This window comes from Amphiprion ocellaris, chromosome 3, assembly GCF_022539595.1.
Source record: "Amphiprion ocellaris isolate individual 3 ecotype Okinawa chromosome 3, ASM2253959v1, whole genome shotgun sequence".
Taxonomy (NCBI): Eukaryota; Metazoa; Chordata; class Actinopteri; family Pomacentridae; genus Amphiprion; species Amphiprion ocellaris.
Genome location: NC_072768.1, coordinates 20,595,871 through 20,611,889, shown reverse-complemented (window position 1 = coordinate 20,611,889; position 16,019 = coordinate 20,595,871). Strand labels below are relative to the sequence as shown.

General features: G+C 40.7%; 1 protein-coding gene across 1 annotated transcript; it reads right to left on the bottom strand.

The window, feature by feature from the left end:
* Positions 1-1,794: 1,794 nt before the first annotated feature.
* ireb2 (iron-responsive element binding protein 2) lies at positions 1,795-15,704 on the bottom strand. The gene is made up of 22 exons (XM_023268042.3): positions 15,665-15,704; positions 13,547-13,633; positions 12,987-13,152; positions 12,557-12,694; positions 12,120-12,362; positions 11,694-11,763; positions 11,263-11,446; positions 10,955-11,094; positions 10,623-10,794; positions 10,310-10,410; positions 9,864-9,980; positions 9,468-9,627; positions 9,011-9,146; positions 8,080-8,164; positions 7,824-7,980; positions 7,281-7,405; positions 6,795-6,899; positions 6,537-6,679; positions 5,731-5,878; positions 5,265-5,387; positions 4,032-4,217; positions 1,795-3,881 (listed from the first exon to the last, which is right to left on the bottom strand). Exons 1-22 carry the CDS (start codon positions 15,687-15,689, stop codon positions 3,771-3,773), a joined length of 2,922 nt encoding a protein of 973 aa, XP_023123810.1. The 5' UTR covers positions 15,690-15,704; the 3' UTR covers positions 1,795-3,770.
* Positions 15,705-16,019: the final 315 nt, after the last annotated feature.

Here is a 16,019-nt window from a genome sequence, read left to right as displayed (position 1 = left end):
AACAAAAGATTTATGTGAAGCTACAAAGGTAGCCATCTTGGCACTGCTGGAAATTGGAATGAGTGAGAGACAGGTAGCAAAAAACTGAAGATCTCCAAGACAGCCGTTCATTACACCAAGAAAAAACAAGCTGAACATGGTACTACCAAATTGCTAGCTGGTCGTGGCAGGAAACGTCTTTCTACACCACGAGATGACCGTACACTCATCTGTTCCTGTATCAGGAATCATTGTCAGACCTCCAGGGACCTTAAAAATGAGTGGGCACTGTGGAGAAATGTGACTTGTTTGGCAAGGACAGTTCAAAACTGACTTCTTGAAGCTGGTCTGAAGTCACACAGGGCACAGAAGAAGCTCTTCATCAAGGAAAGGCAGAGGAAAGCCTGGTTACTCTTTGCTGGGGATCACAAGGATTGGACTATTCATGTTTGGGACAAGTTTTTCTTCAGTGATGAATTCAATTTTCAGTTGATGTCCACTCCAGACAACTTACTGGTTAAGAGGAAGCCTGGAGAAGCCTACAAACCAGACTGTCTTGCCCCTACAGTAAAACATGGGGGTACTACTCTTGAAAACAGTCTTCTTCCATCAGCTGGAAAACTCTTTCCTGCCTCCAATGACTGGATTTTCCAACAAGACAATGCCCCTTTCCACATGGCAAGGTCAGTTAAAGCCTGGATGGAGAACCAGAACATTCGAACCATGCGCTGGCCGGCATGAAAACCTGTGGAAAATCATCAAACGCAAAACGGGAAAACCACAAGCCCAAAAACAAAGCAAATTTGTTTGAATTTGTACAACAGGAATGGGCAGCTGTGACAGCAGAACAATGTCAGAAGCAGGTGGAGAGCATGACAAGACGCATGGCTGCTGTCAACAAAAACAATGGTTATGCAATCAAGTACTAATTCCTGTGTGCATCATGTGACTAAAACTGACAGAAAAGAAACCATGAAATCCTAAAAGCTGTTTTTGGCAGTACAATGCCATAGCTATTGATGTAAGAACTTAAGTGATTTTGGTTATTATCATGAAAACCATGGAAAATGTCTAGATATCAGCTCTGAAATTAAACTCTTATGAGCTATTTTTGTTGCTATCATTATATTTGTCCAAACAAATGTACCTTCAGTTGTGCCAGGCATTAAAATGAACAAGAAATTGAAGAAAACAGGGGTGGTCTAATAATTTTCCCATGATTGTATAGTGCAGTTAAATAGATTTGTATAAAACACTATTTTTTCTTAAGACTACACTGTTTTTGAAGTCCCCACTAGTGACAGAGGTCAATAAAGTTCACAGATTAGATGTTACGACCCCAAACGTAAAGCCACGTTCTAACCAAACTGCGATTGGGCAATATATTAGCCATTATTTGATCAACTGGTATCTGTATATGCTGTTCAATAAGTAACAAGAAATAGCAGTGCAACAGGATTTTAAATATTTAAAATCATTCATAGAGTGCTCTGCTTGTTGAAATCTGTACTGATCAAATGAAAGGTATTACTTTAATCAACTCACTCATCATTTTTGGTTAGCTACCTGGGTCAGTTTTTGGATTCATTACAAAGATGACAAATACTAAATCTTCCACGTCCATATTCTGATTTTGGGTTGCTAGTATATTTAAAAATCCTGACTTCCCATTATACAACTTCTGAGCATTTTTCATTTTGTTAAGACTCATCCAAACTCATACATACCAGAAAGCCCTTGATGACGTTATTTTCTTGACCTAAATGTCTAGAGTCAGTGAACAGAGCCCTTCTCACAAACTACTACAGCACCAGCTTTGCTTTACCATTTATTAAAAACTATTTACAATATGATTCAGAGATACAGACACCCTCTCATGTGTGCAGTGATACACTTGGTTTGCATATGCTGCCTGACAGAAGTGAAATGATAGAAGCAGCAGCAGTTGACCAGCTGACTGCCACACGAGGACGCTGCCGCTGTACGCTTCAGTCCACAATGTTTCGTCCTGCTGTCACTGACAAATAACAACAACCTGCTCAAACTAAGAAGGCAAACTGTAAAAGCGGGCGGCTGGCCTCGCTGGTGAACTAAAAACCACACATGTCCTGGACTATGAAGCCGTATGAGAGACTGGTTTTATATGAGGCACCCAAAGAACAGAGAACATCACATGCTCGCTACTTGTTTCAGCTCATTTTGGCAGTCGGTCAAAGCAAAACACCATTTTGCTGAGTCTTAAAATTAAGGACGGTTTTGCAAAAGTTTCAGGCAGTTAATGGTTTTGACATCTCACACACAAGTGTAGGTATGAATCAAGAAGTTATCACAAACACAGCCAGAACGTCGTCATGCTCTCCTTAAAACATGAATACATAAAGGCTCCAGTCCAAATTGTAGGTAATATTACACTGGATGGATGACTTCAGAATGTGCTGTTATCCACCAAAATACTCTTTGCTGAGTCAGAGCAGTTCCAACATGTACAGTTATTAAATCACACAGCCGACACAAAGAAGTAGGATGACTTGATGACAAGTCCAGGACCTCAACACATGGAGCTTGTGATGTTTTATAGGCAGGGCTGGTGTCCATTCACTTCAAATCTGCAAACTGCAATGTAGCTGGTGATGATGAAGCACTGAGTATCAGTCAATTCTCAGTAATGACGGACTGACAATCTCCTCATGCAATGAGCTTTAGCGATATTTAACAAGTCTGACAGCGATGACACACATCACACAGTGGCATGAAGAGACACCAAGCGCTACAATTACACTTTAAGTCACTCACTTTGTGCCAAATCTCAGCAAGGTGTCAAAAAATAAAACCAGCAAGTCTCTCAGTGGACTACGGTGACAATAGGAAATACAATTATTCCTGTTCTTGCTGAGATTTAGATGAGAAGGTCAATACCTATTGTGTGTACATTAAGACTGAAGCTATGGCCAGCAGTAGATTAGCTTAGCTTAGCCCCATCAGTGGAAACAGCTAACCTCCTAATGCTGGAAAACTGTTTTATTTGACCTTTAATGTGATGCAGAAGACTATCAGTTGTAGTAAGAGCCATCTTTATGTAAGTGCTTAATAGTGACAGCAAACAAAAGATTTTTTAACATTTTTCCACAATAAAAAGTGACTGTATTAGGAAGCAGGTGTACTTTCTGCAAATCGGTTTGATTAAAGAAATATTAACAGCACTTTAATTTACATCATGGTTACATGGTTTGGCCCCAATAGGAAATACTGGGGATTGACATCAACTCTGCAAATTTTGGAAATTCATAATTTTGACTTGGATGGTGGAAAAAAAACAGGCTGTGCTGCACCCTAAAAACAACGTATTCATGCCATCGTACCTAGCACCATCTCAGCCCTTCTAGGCAGGATTGTTTTGTGAGTTGAATGACAACAGAAGCAGGATTATTTTCTTGTTGGCTCACTTCCACGATGAAAGAAAAGTCCCCTCAGTATGCCAACAACTAAACACAAAAAAACAGTGTTCAAAGGTTGTCAAGGATCCAATCTTCTTACTGAGTGAATGTCACCATTTCTGCTTCTTTGTTTTCATGTTGTTGTGAGGACTGCTGTCGTCAATGTAGAAACAGTCACGTGTAGTGATTTAGAAGCAGCTCGGGTACAGGTCTTTAAATTGATGTTTAAAAAGTCTGGAGAAAAAACATCAGCTGTCTTGTTGCTTCTGTGTCTTTTCCGTCCATGCTGAAGACACTATATGAAGAGGGGCTACTGTTCATGGAGTCAGTGGGTTGGGGATCAGGCTGCAGGCTGCTTCAGAGCAAAGTCCGGGCAACGTATCTAAGAAGCCCTCCGTGTTGGAAAAAGAGAACGTCCATCTCAGTGTCAAACAGAGAGATGACGTCAAAGGACTTTCCTTGGCTGGTCTGCAAGAGAACACGCAAACAAATCCTTCATTAAATCAATAAATCAAAGACCAATACCGTGGATTTAGGATAAATTACATCTAAATGCTTAAAGACAAGAATCCGTTGCATATGATGCTACATCCTAGTGCTGTCTGCAGCGTTGCTTACCTTGACAGTGAGCTGCTGCCTCGGACTCAGGCTCTCTGGCAGGATGATGCTGAACCTCTCCTTCCCACTGAGCTCCAGCGAGTCGGCGTTCTGGCCGGACAGAAACTGGAGCGGCATGATGCCCATTCCCACCAGCTGGTTCTTGTGCAGCTTCTCAAAGCTCTCAGCGATGACTGCACGCACCCCCTGCAAGCAGACAGAAGCTGAATAGTGGCCAAAACAAGCACGGGAGTAGAGTAACTGATCCTCAATGAATATGCCATTGTGTTACAAGTGAAGTCATCTTGTGCTCATTTCCATATTCTACAACCCCTCAGAAAGCCTCTGGCTGACAAATCAAATAATATTCAATTGTAAGAAAAAATAGGTGTGATGCTTTCAAAGAGCATTTGTTAAAAAGTCAGATTCATGGAAAATGGATACTCTGTGGTGGAATTAAAGTATTGTTACATTTCCCAAGCGGGACCCCAGGAAAATACCCAGAACCCCAAACTTTATTAAAGTATCAAAAGGAAAACCGTAACAAAACAAAGAACCCCAACACAAATAAACCAAACAAAAGGTCACAAAATGGGTTGGGAAAGGTGATAGAGGTAGATTGCCTCTATCACCCACTAAGCCAGCCAAAATGGCTGGAAGAATTATAATAAACAAAACCAAACAAAAGGAGGGGAGGGTGAAATAAATGAGCTTAGGGTGTAAACACAATTCAAAGGGGCTTTATTTCTCACAAGAGAGCTATTTGACACCCGCTCTCAAACAAACAGAGAAATATGATGTGCAGTTCTCTGAAGTCGGAGCCCATCTGAACAGCTCAAGAGTCTGTCTTTTAAAGGAGTGTCACCAATCACTCCAGCAGGTGCGTCGGATGCAGCAGCTGTAGCCACTCAGCCTAATCAACCAGTGTCCCAACAGTGATCACATAGACACATATGGAAAAACAGCAAAACAACACAAATTTGCAGTCACAAAGCCACAAAACAAGTTTGAAATGGCCAAAAATACAAGACACAAAACTCAAGTGAACTGATCAATGTGTTTTAAGCATTATTTCCTTCACTGTGGTCACTCATGAATTAAAAAGTCCCCTCACAAACATATGGCCACCAAAATTGGGCAAGACACCACACAAACTCATAACAGTATTCTAATGTAAATGTGCCACATTTATCGTGGAAGTGGAAATTGTAACTTGTCGCTTGTCCAGAGGAAATTGTGTGTGCAGTAGTTTACCAGCAGGTACGGTCCTTTGGCTACCCAGTCCCTGGAGTTTCCAGACCCGTAGTCTTTGCCTGCCAGGATAATGAGGGGAATACCGTCTCTCTGATAGCGATCAGCTGCCTCGAAGACGTCCAGCTGATCGGACACACACGAGAAGAGAGGAAGTTATCAGCAGGTCCAACAGGGTGAAAGTCCAGTTTTACTTTGTTTTGTGGTTGGAATAAATTTTGAGGTGTGAAATAAAAAACTGAGACATGAAGACGTTTACTTCTGCCATTCCACAAGCCCCCCACAACTAGTTAGCCTCCCACCTTTACAAGCGAGTAAGAATTCAAACCAGGTGCCATTTAACACATAAATAACCAATAGCTATCCAGCTCAAACTGTGATTGAGGGCTGCGACTGTCGGCCAAACAAGAACAACTTAGAATCTTTCACACTGGTGAAAAAGAGTTATTCTGATGAAATTCCTACTTACTGTCTGGTTTGAAGGAATGTGCAAAGTCTTTGGGCCTGCTTTGCCGATGAATCGATTTTGGAGCTTGATGCTGGCAAACGTGCCTCTGGTCATCACTGCATCATTCCCTCTGCGAGCGCCGTACGAATTAAACTCACGCGGTGTCAGCCTGAGGCCAGATATTCAAAAAGAAATGAAAATACATTTGAATTTGTGCCATGATACACAGTTCCCAGTGGACAACAGCTGCATATTTGTTACATGTTTTCACTATGTTTTCTATCAACTATTTCAAGATTTGCAAAGGTTCTCCTGTCTGTTTATTGTGTTCATTCTGTCTATATGTTTGTAATTTTCATATTCTGATTCGTATCTACCACATCATCTTTCAGTTTTTTGTTTAAGATGTGTTATTTCATATAAGATGTGTTTTCATTTGATTCATTTGATTATCTCTGCTAACACAGCAATACTTTAATACTCCTATAAGTAGGAGAGGATGGGATACGTAATGTCTGAGCTGAAAGTGGATGCAGGATGACTATGCTCATCATATCTCCTCATGATTTTCCCAAAAAGATTATTCAGGCAACGTGCTGAAATCTTCTCATTTGGAGAGTAGAACCTTCTACTGACAGTATCCAGATTTCACCTACTGCTGTCACCCCTCTTAATATCTTGTTGATTACAAAGCTATAAATACTACTATACTAACACGGCTTTGAAAGTTTTAAAGCACACGTACAGCCAGTGTCATTTTACACCTTCAAGTGAACTGTGCTGTCAGTCAAAATGATTCTCCATGAGGGTTGATGCTTGAAACTGACCGTTTGCTCAGCAGGTATTTAGCAGCAGCGCTGACCCTGGCGATGCTGCCCGCTGGTGAGATGTGGTCCGTGGTCACTTTATCCCCGAGGAACAGTAAGGCATGAGCGTTTTCTATCGACTGAGGGGGAGGCACCTCTTTACTCTGACAAAAAAAAAAAAAAATAGAGAGAGAACTACTTCAATATAGTAGCACAGGAGCTACTCTGAGGTTCACATACAGCCAATGAACTTGTCCAGAAAAAGGTCAGAGGACTTACCAATTTGCTGAAGAAAGATGGTGAACGGATATATGTGGACTTGTGATCCCAGGGGAAAACTACAGAGTCCGGACACTCGATGTTGTTCCAAAATATGTTCCCTTTCTGGAAGAGAACATGTGGACATTATCTTACTTCACTTAAAGCACAAGACATGCAGACATGAAAGAAAGATGGCGGAGCAACAAAATGTCTAGACACAAAGCATTTCAGCCGTCGTACATCTCACAGGTGTCTGATGAAACAGCAGGCTTCTATGTAGTTCAGTCAGGCTTCACTGGGGTTGTAATGAGTCATGTGTCGCATGTTAGTGATGACCTGAAGAGTATTTTTAGGCTTTAAGTCTATTTTCCATTATTTTGTGTGTGTAACTACAGTCATTTTGTCCTGGACATGTTCAGTGTAGGCCTAGAGACGTAGCACTCACTGCTGCTCACGCTATGGTTTCTGTGTACACACTGTGCTAGAAAGTGAAAATCTCCTAACCTCCATCCTTCCCCTGAGATCCCTAAACATGGAGGAGATGACTTTGTCCTCTTCGGTCTGTTGGACCTCCTCTCTGGACGGCCAGATATCACGAAGATACACCTCCTTCCCCTCCGATGTAAAACCTGATCGAACAATCAAAAGCCCAATTTAAGAATCAGAAAAGAGCTCATCAAATGATAAAACACACACTTTCTGTCACCGACTCTTTAACCTGTTTCATAGTGAAGTTTTTAAGTGTGATGTCTAATCAGTGGAAATTCAAAGGACAGATTCAAAAATAGGACATTACAGAAGTTCTAAAAAGAAAGAATATGAAAGACAAGATAAAACAGGACCAGGACTAGTCTTGCCAGCTTAAGTTTTCAACACAAATCTCTATTCAACTGCAACATTTCCACCAACACCATTGTTGTTTTCACTTGCTTTCTGGTTGTCTGTCTACACAAAACATGCTCACTCAGTGTAATTCCTAAAAACCCCTGATGATCCTCAGCTCTGAGAGAAACAGCTTAAGAAAGCTCCTGACGCTGCCTTACTTACCCAAAGGCTCTTTCTCAAAGTCGATTCCCACAGTGCCTGCAATAGCATAAGCCACCACCAGGGGAGGGGAGGCCAGGTAGTTGGCACGCACACAGTCGCATAGGCGGCCTTCAAAGTGCCTGTTGCCTGATAGCACACCGCAGGCCACCAGATCCCCCTGAAACAAGAGACATCATCAAGATCTGGCTGTTGTGAAATAATCAGTTTTGTTAATGAGCCGCACAAATAGCTTCGTGCAGCACCATGAAGATCTCACCTGTTTGATTGCATCTACAACAGCTTCTGGTAATGGTGCTGTGTTCCCCACACACGTGGCACAGCCATAACCTATCACCTCAAACCTGCACATGAAGGACATCACAGTGTTGTGTAAAAGGAAAAAAATCCATCTAGTATCTTTTGTGTTGCATGTTCCCACACAATCCTTGTATTTGACAGCAGATAACACGTTCTACAATGTTTTTCTTTTTCAAAGCACACTGCAGTCATTAAAGTAAAAGACAAGGCCCAGTAGGCTACAAATATTTACTACACCATGGAACTGTCTTATCATAAAGGTTAATGCAAAAGCCTAAACATACATTTCTCTGTGTGCATAAAGAAATAGTCATGGCTACATTTACAAAGGACTGATGGTAAAGTTTAATGTGTTGTTTGCTACAGATGCTAGCATCTTTTTTTCTCAGACATTCCTCGTGTTTTTAATGCAACTCAACCACCAATTCTGCTTGCAGGCTAGCAATAGCTACAAATAATTAGAAAGGACTTTACAAACAAACTTATTTGGTAAAATTGTCAGTGCAATCCAGAAGAACAGAATTTATAGCTGAGGGGGACATAAGTATCTGCTCTTGCAATTACAATAAACTTATATTAAAACCTCATCATCCTTAGGCAAGGACAGTTTATTTGTATTCCTCCTTCCAACAAGCCAATAAAACTACTTTACATAAGACATAAAAAGCCATTACGGCAAGATATAAAAGAAACATAATGCAATATAAAGAAGACTAAATAAAAGACTAAACTTGCAAACTGTTTCAAAACCAAAGCCATTCAGTCGTAAACTGCTCAAGCGCAGGTTGCACCACTTCAGAACTGCTAGTGAGAGTTCATCTCTGGCCACTGCTTTGGTGCTAAAGGTGTATTTGTGTGCGTGTGTGTTGTCACTGAGTACACATGCTTACCCCAGCTGGCTTAGGTAAGGCAGGACTCCACTGGTATTGAGGTAGTGAGTGACCATGCCACTTCCAGGAGCCAGACTGGTCCGAATGTAAGGCTTGACGACAAGCCCGGCCTCCACAGCCTTTTTGGCCAGAAGACCTGCCAATCACAAATACCACCATGTTAATGCAAATGTGCAGTTAGTAAAAGGCCACACAGCAAAGTTATCCCAAAGCAGTGCATGAGTTTTGTGAGTCAGTGAAGCATTAATGCACAAATTCAGCATTTAGATTGTGGCAGTCAATGAAGACTTAATTACTGTATGATGAAACGCCAATATGACTGATAAAGGTACAAGCGCTTGTCAATCTCACGTTAGAAGAAATTCTTGTAAAAATTAACAGTTGACTGGCTCACACATTTGACAAGAGTGAACATTTTTATGGGAAATTTGATCACTGATTTACAACGGTTCTTCACCTGCAGTCAGCATGACAGACGGGTTGCAGTTGTTGGTGCAGCTGATAACAGCAGCGATGACCACTGAGCCATGGGCCAGCTGGTACTCCTGACCACAGTGCAGGAAAGGAACACGGGTCTCCTGCTTCTCCTTAGCGATGTGAAAGCCTTTAAAACCCACCTGGAGACAGACCAAAGAAAACACATTTACAATATTTCATTGAACTCAACTAATGGTCACCAAAAGATGTCGGCAAAGCGTCACCATAATCTCCATTAAGCATGTCATCAGAACCTCGAGGCTCACTCGAACCGCCAAATATCTGGTTATCCTAAATCACATATTACGCTGAGGACTGACAGAGTACAAGAGTCGGCACTAATATGAGTCTTATTACATATGTTTTTGCACATTACCTTCTCATCAAGACAACTCTGGAAGTCTTGTTTCATGCTGCTGACTGCCACTCTGTCCTGAGGCCTCTTCGGTCCACTCACATGGGGCACCATAGAGCTCAGGTCGATCTCAATCACCTGGACAAACATTAATGGATTTATTTTAGCTCATAATGCAAATTAAAACTCTCTACTTTCACTCTTTTGGCTAATTGTTGCAAACACAGCCCCAGTGGAGCCCTTCAGATTGTCATTACTACTTTTCTGGATTTTGAAAACTACAGCATTCGGATGCAAAAGAAGCAACACATTAGGACTGATAAAATACAGTTTTAACAACACTTTAAATAACGATATGGCAAAACATACTATTTAGAAAAATAACTTCTCTTTATGCACTTTTCAGAGTAGAGTTACACAAATACATTTATTGTCAAAATTGGACTGGATTCAAAAGTAAAAATTACCTCAGAGTACTCGGGATCTTCTGAGTTGTCTTCATAGCTTCGGAAGAGTTTTACAGCTTTCATGTAAGACTCCAACAATTCAAGTTTTTCTTGGGCAAAATCTGTGAGGGTGAATTATGACGTGTAAATCAACAACCTTAAAAATTATATTACAACATAGTACTGTGTTACACATGGGCAATAACAAGTACAACTTTTGAACTTGGACACAGCAGCAAATATTCAGCAAATTTACATGGAAAAAATGCTGCCTCACTAAGCAGTACTGTACTCTGCAAAACTCTTAATATATAGCAGCACTTGGAGAACTCACTTGTCTTTTTAAAGTGCTTGAGTGTGACTTGGTCGACAGGGAAGAAGCTAACAGTAGCGTTGTATTCTGGGCACATGTTGGCAATGGTGGTTCGGTCAGGAGCTGATAGCTGGGAGACACCAGGTCCGAAAAACTCAACAAACTTCCCAGAAATACCAGCTTGTCGCAAGTGCTGAAAAACAAATGTACAAAACATGTTAAAAGGCAACGGTAGTGTATTTGCATATTACTTGTATTGAGGGTTCAGTTCCACGTCTAACTGCTGTTGTTTGTTTTGATGAAATAGACTTGTACAGAAAAACAACACATTAAAATAAGGAAAGGAGTGCTACCTTTGTGATGCCGAGTACGATGTCTATAGATGTGGTCAGAGGATTAATGGAGCCCACCAGTTTACAGCCGACCACCTGAGGAAGGGTCAGAGACACTGGCTGACCCAACATCACGGCCTCTGACTCAATGCCTCCAACACCTGATGGACAAAAGAAGAATGAACAAGGAAATCAGAAGCACTTTCAGCAAAGTGAATCTGTCTTACATACAGTAGTATCTTGTTCACCATTTAGTCAAACAGTTCTTGATTCCCTAACATTGCGAGTTTTCTTTTGACATGCAAAATATTGGTCTGAAAATGTTTTACCCCAGCCAAGGATGCCCAGGCCGTTGATCATGGTAGTGTGAGAGTCAGTTCCCACGACACTGTCAGGGTAGATGAAACCGTCGCGGACCTGCACCACTCTGGACAGATACTCCAAATTCACCTGGTGGACTGCGCCAACGTCCGGAGGAACCACGTTCACATTCTTAAATGCTTTGGAACACCACTGTTTGATAAAGAGGATAAAAAATGTTAAAATGTAACTATAATTTTGTTCTGTTCTCTAAAGCAGACAGATACAGACTTTAATATGTTGAGAGCGCCCAAAATGTGGACTTATTTAGGTACAGTTATTAATACAACTTCTTCTGATTACAATATTGCTTATACTGCATAAAATACATTCTCAAAAGTGTCCCCAGGGATCACTGTCTCAAACAGAAATACAAAATGACATTTGCTCTTGATGGTACCTTGAAGAATTGAAGCCTTTCTTTGTTTCTGATCAGTTCCATTTCCTGATTCTTCACAGCTGTTTCAGTTCTGTAGAAAAAAGAACAAATCAAAACTAAACCTGCAAAAGAGGAACTCTGTTTCAATCAGTAATAATATCTCAATTCACTTGACCTAAATGTGCCTTTATTGAAAACTGTAAAACAAGTGATTACCATGTGATCCCTTAAAAAAATCAGGACAAACATGAGTCTGTAAAAATTTGACAAAATGCAGTGTTGCATTTTGTAGACTTCATTAATAAGCAAACAACATGAGACACATACAGAACTGCTTAAATCCTCTCCACAGAAGCTTACAGATTTGAGGTCTGTTTTTCCACTCCTGTGTAAATTAAACTACCCTCATGATGTACATTTTCAGCCCCTCTGTCATTCAAATCTTACTCGGAGACGGGCTTCAGGTGGAAAGGGCAGAGGAGAGGTGTGTTCTCAATCTGCTGGACAGAGGCTGAAGGTCGACCTGGGGAAGCAGCAGAGTCGCTGCAGGCAGCTTTACTACAGGAGCCCCGCTGGCCTCCACACTGTGAGCCTCCTCTGGATGGAGGCCGAGTGGGTGCTGAGCGAGAAGGACCCTGGCTCTGGCCTGAACCGTCCCCTCCACCAGGGTTGGGAGCATTCTGTATGGCACTGTGGATAAAGTGGAAAAAAGAAACATTACTAGCAGAATTAATAAATCAGAACTGCATTCTTGCTTAGGTATTATTTTTTTTTACCATTCAACTTTCTGTAAATAATAAACAGATGCAATCGTCAAAGGTCATATCTGCGTTCAACTTTAGTTCATTACAACATACAATAACAGAATACAGATGCAAACACACCATTTGTTATAATCAATCTGTAACGAGTGGTCTACTATGAGGTCTGTAGGGCATTTCGGGTTGACCAGGCTTGGGTCCACACCATGTTTAGCCACAGCGTCTCTCATGGCTGCCAGGTCCACCATGGCAGGAATACCACTGTCAAAGGACAAAAAATGAAACCATCTTTCAGCGATTTATAGGATAATACTCACAGTCGCTTTTCATTTACAGAGCTTACAACATGAATAACTTGTTTATGTGAAAGAACACAAGGAAAAATCATGGTGACAAAAGATCTGATAAGCTAACGGTTGACAGTTCACCTGTTTTGCCCACATCTCACCACTCAGCGATCTGTTCTGATTTCTCTAATTAAAGGGAGCCGATTAAATCTCATGTTTTACAGCACAGAGGACCAGTGTTGATGTAAAAACACCGTGCAACTCACGTGAAGTCCTGCAGGAGGACTCGAGCTGGAGAGAATGGCACTTCAGCTTTATTCTGCTGCTGCTGCCAGTCCAAAATGTTCTGGACGTCTTCCTCTTTTGTGTAAAAGCCATCACAGTTACGTATTGCTGCCTCCAGTAAGACACGGATTGATAGAGGCAGCTTGTCTACACAAAGCAAACAAAAAAATAGGTGCTGTCCTTTAATTGCCCCAAATAAACAGCACGTAATTAAATCGAATTCTTTTTTAACTGTTTACTGTCCTTGTTACACAACCTGTAGTCATCAATAGAAGTGAGGCATCGGTTCAGAATATAACGTACCAAACCAATGGAAGCTTACATGTCAATTCAAGAACCTTAAACTACAAGTAAGTGCATTCACAAATATTTGAACTTTTTCCTTTTTCTATACATACATTTTCATAGAGCTATTCTGGGACACAGCAGCATAAAACACAAGCATATAAAGTGACTGAGAAGTGCACCATGTTGACAGTGTACAATGACCTTAAACACACAATATCTTGCAACAGTCTCCAATCTGAAGGCCTGAACTCACCATATCTTGGATCATTTAATTTACGTGCATTGAAGAACTTGATCTTTCCATCTTTCAGTGTGTCAATTAGATGGTTGTATGGGTGCTCTGCAGAGGGGAAATAAACAGTTATGAAAATGCAATTACAATACCAGTCTGTATGTTACAAGTGTAGGAAATTACCACATGTAGTCACCTCAAAAAATGTTTTATGTGCTTCATCATTTCTGCTTAATGACCAGGGTTATTCTGTGAGACTTAAAAATGAAGTCAAGCAGTAAAAACAACTACTGTTACTAATATTTATCCAGTGAGGGTCTCCTTAAAACAAATTACTTAAGACAAGGGCATAAGTTAAGCCGTGCCTAAAGAAGCTGGCAGGAGGTCTACATTTTTTATTAATACATACGTATCAATATGTAGTATTAGTAATTATTAGTAGTTATTAGGTTGTAGCTGTTACATTTTAAAGAACTGGTGGAAAAACTAAGCTAAGCAAATGCTGAAACCCCTGTAGACAGTCTTTTGAGTCTTGGCACAGTATTACTCAACAGGACATCGCTCTGTAACGTTCCTTCTCAGGTTTCTGCTTTTGAAAAGAACACGTTTTATGATCCTTCTGAAGCAAAAACTGCACACAATACACTGGACTAGCCCCAAAATAATCTTTGATATAAAGTATCCTGTGTATGTGTATTTACTGAATAAATGCAAAAGGGAAGAATGCCCACAAGATGCTGAGATGAAAGTTGAGGCCCTCACAATTAAATGTAAACACACATATAAAACTGGTTCAGTGAAATTCCTACAAATCTGATAATAGACCAACGCGAATGACCCACTGGGGGTTTCTTATCTTCTCCATCTGCAGCATTTCCTCTACACACGTTCACTAGTGGTGTGGCACTGCAGCAAGAAGATTATTGCTGCTGCTGGAGAAGCAGGCGGATAAACAAAACCCTGCAATTTAGCTCAATTTACCCAAGCAGACATAAACCTTTAAAAAAAAAAAAAAAAAAAAAAAGCTTTTATCTCTGCCAAATACTGATACGAGAACAATGCTTGTGCAGCCAGCTCTACCAAAATATGTTTATTGTAAAAAAAATTTGTAGAAAGGATTTTTTAAAAAAGTTTATGCTGCATTAATGTAACAGAAAGACTGGAAATCTTTATGTGACAGAGACCTAACCTCGAAATTTCTTGCCACACTGTGAAGCTTTTGTCAGGCCCTGCAGTAATGCTCACATTTTAACTGTGTGCAATAATAAAATTATTAGGGTAATGCAAAACAAGCAACGTGGGAAATATACAGAACATTATATACCATGTGAAACTCAACAACACTAGTGGATTAGCTGTGAAATCTTGTGGCGATAAATCATTATGAGAAACTGTATTCGCGGATAAAACAGAGGGTTGGATGGCTGACTAAAACCTTTATAGTATTGTGAGACAGCTTAAAGAAGAATTACTACAAAACTATCTTTAAACCTAAGCCAAACTCTGATGTTTTTGCCAGTCAGTGTCATTTCGATGGAGGTCTGAAATGACGCTTTAAACAGTTCTGAACGGAAAGACAACCTCCGTGTCAATATAACGGTCAAAACACGCATTGCAAAGATAAATCTAGCGAGTAGAAAGGTCAATAATATTGTCGATCATCCCTACACATTTAGTCATCTTCGCATTCGAGCTGCTGACAAGGTGAGAGAGGCAGTAGCTGTTAGCAAAGGTTCAAGCTGCTAACACTGCTTCTTATCGTAACACACACTCTCGCTAACCAAGCACTTATCGTGCTACCGGGTGAACGTCCTGGAGAGATAAGGAAAAAAAATACATAAAATGTAAGTTATAGATATTGTACGCTAAAGCTGTGACATTATGAGCAGAGCAAAGACAATACTGCTTTGCGACGTTAGGTAATATAACAGTCCTGAGTTGTACAGTGAGCTTTCCCGAGCTAGCTAATGTTAGCTTTTATGTCTCTAACAGAGCGACGCGGGTACAATTCATGTAACGTTCACTAAAAGCAAACGAAAGGTCGTTTTAGGGCTTTTTAAACCGATTCCTGTCTTTTCGGTTGAAAGGCAACTCGAATGACAGCTCGTTGTAGAAGGTTAGCAGAAGACATCCCTTTACCTTTGACTGGGGAAGTGAGCGCCATGATGACTTCTGAAATCAACACGACCCGTTCTCACTACTGCACAGGCAGCACCGAACCGACCAATCAGAGAGGAGACAGCCGACCAATCAGAGCACAGGGATCTAAGGTCCACGCCCACCCTCAATTAGTAATAAAAGGACAATAAAAACAGATTTGAAACATGAACCCTCATCCCTTATCATATCAGTATCATATCACCCCACTATATCATCCATATCAGTACTTAAAAACTTTTTGTCATTTCAGTACTTTAACATGAACATTATTTGTGTTGTATTTCTATATCTCAAAATTTTACCAACAAATCTGTCCAGTCAAGACCTGCTTGCC

Coding starts and splice junctions, on each gene's coding strand:
- ireb2 (XM_023268042.3), bottom strand. CDS start 15,689: ATGGCGCTCACTTCCCCAGTCAAAG. Junction 11,447..11,693: donor AAAGGCTTCAATTCTTCAAG/GTACCATCAAGA, acceptor TTTATCAAACAG/TGGTGTTCCAAAGCATTTAA. Junction 9,147..9,467: donor GTCTGTCATGCTGACTGCAG/GTGAAGAACCGT, acceptor TGTGATTGGCAG/GTCTTCTGGCCAAAAAGGCT.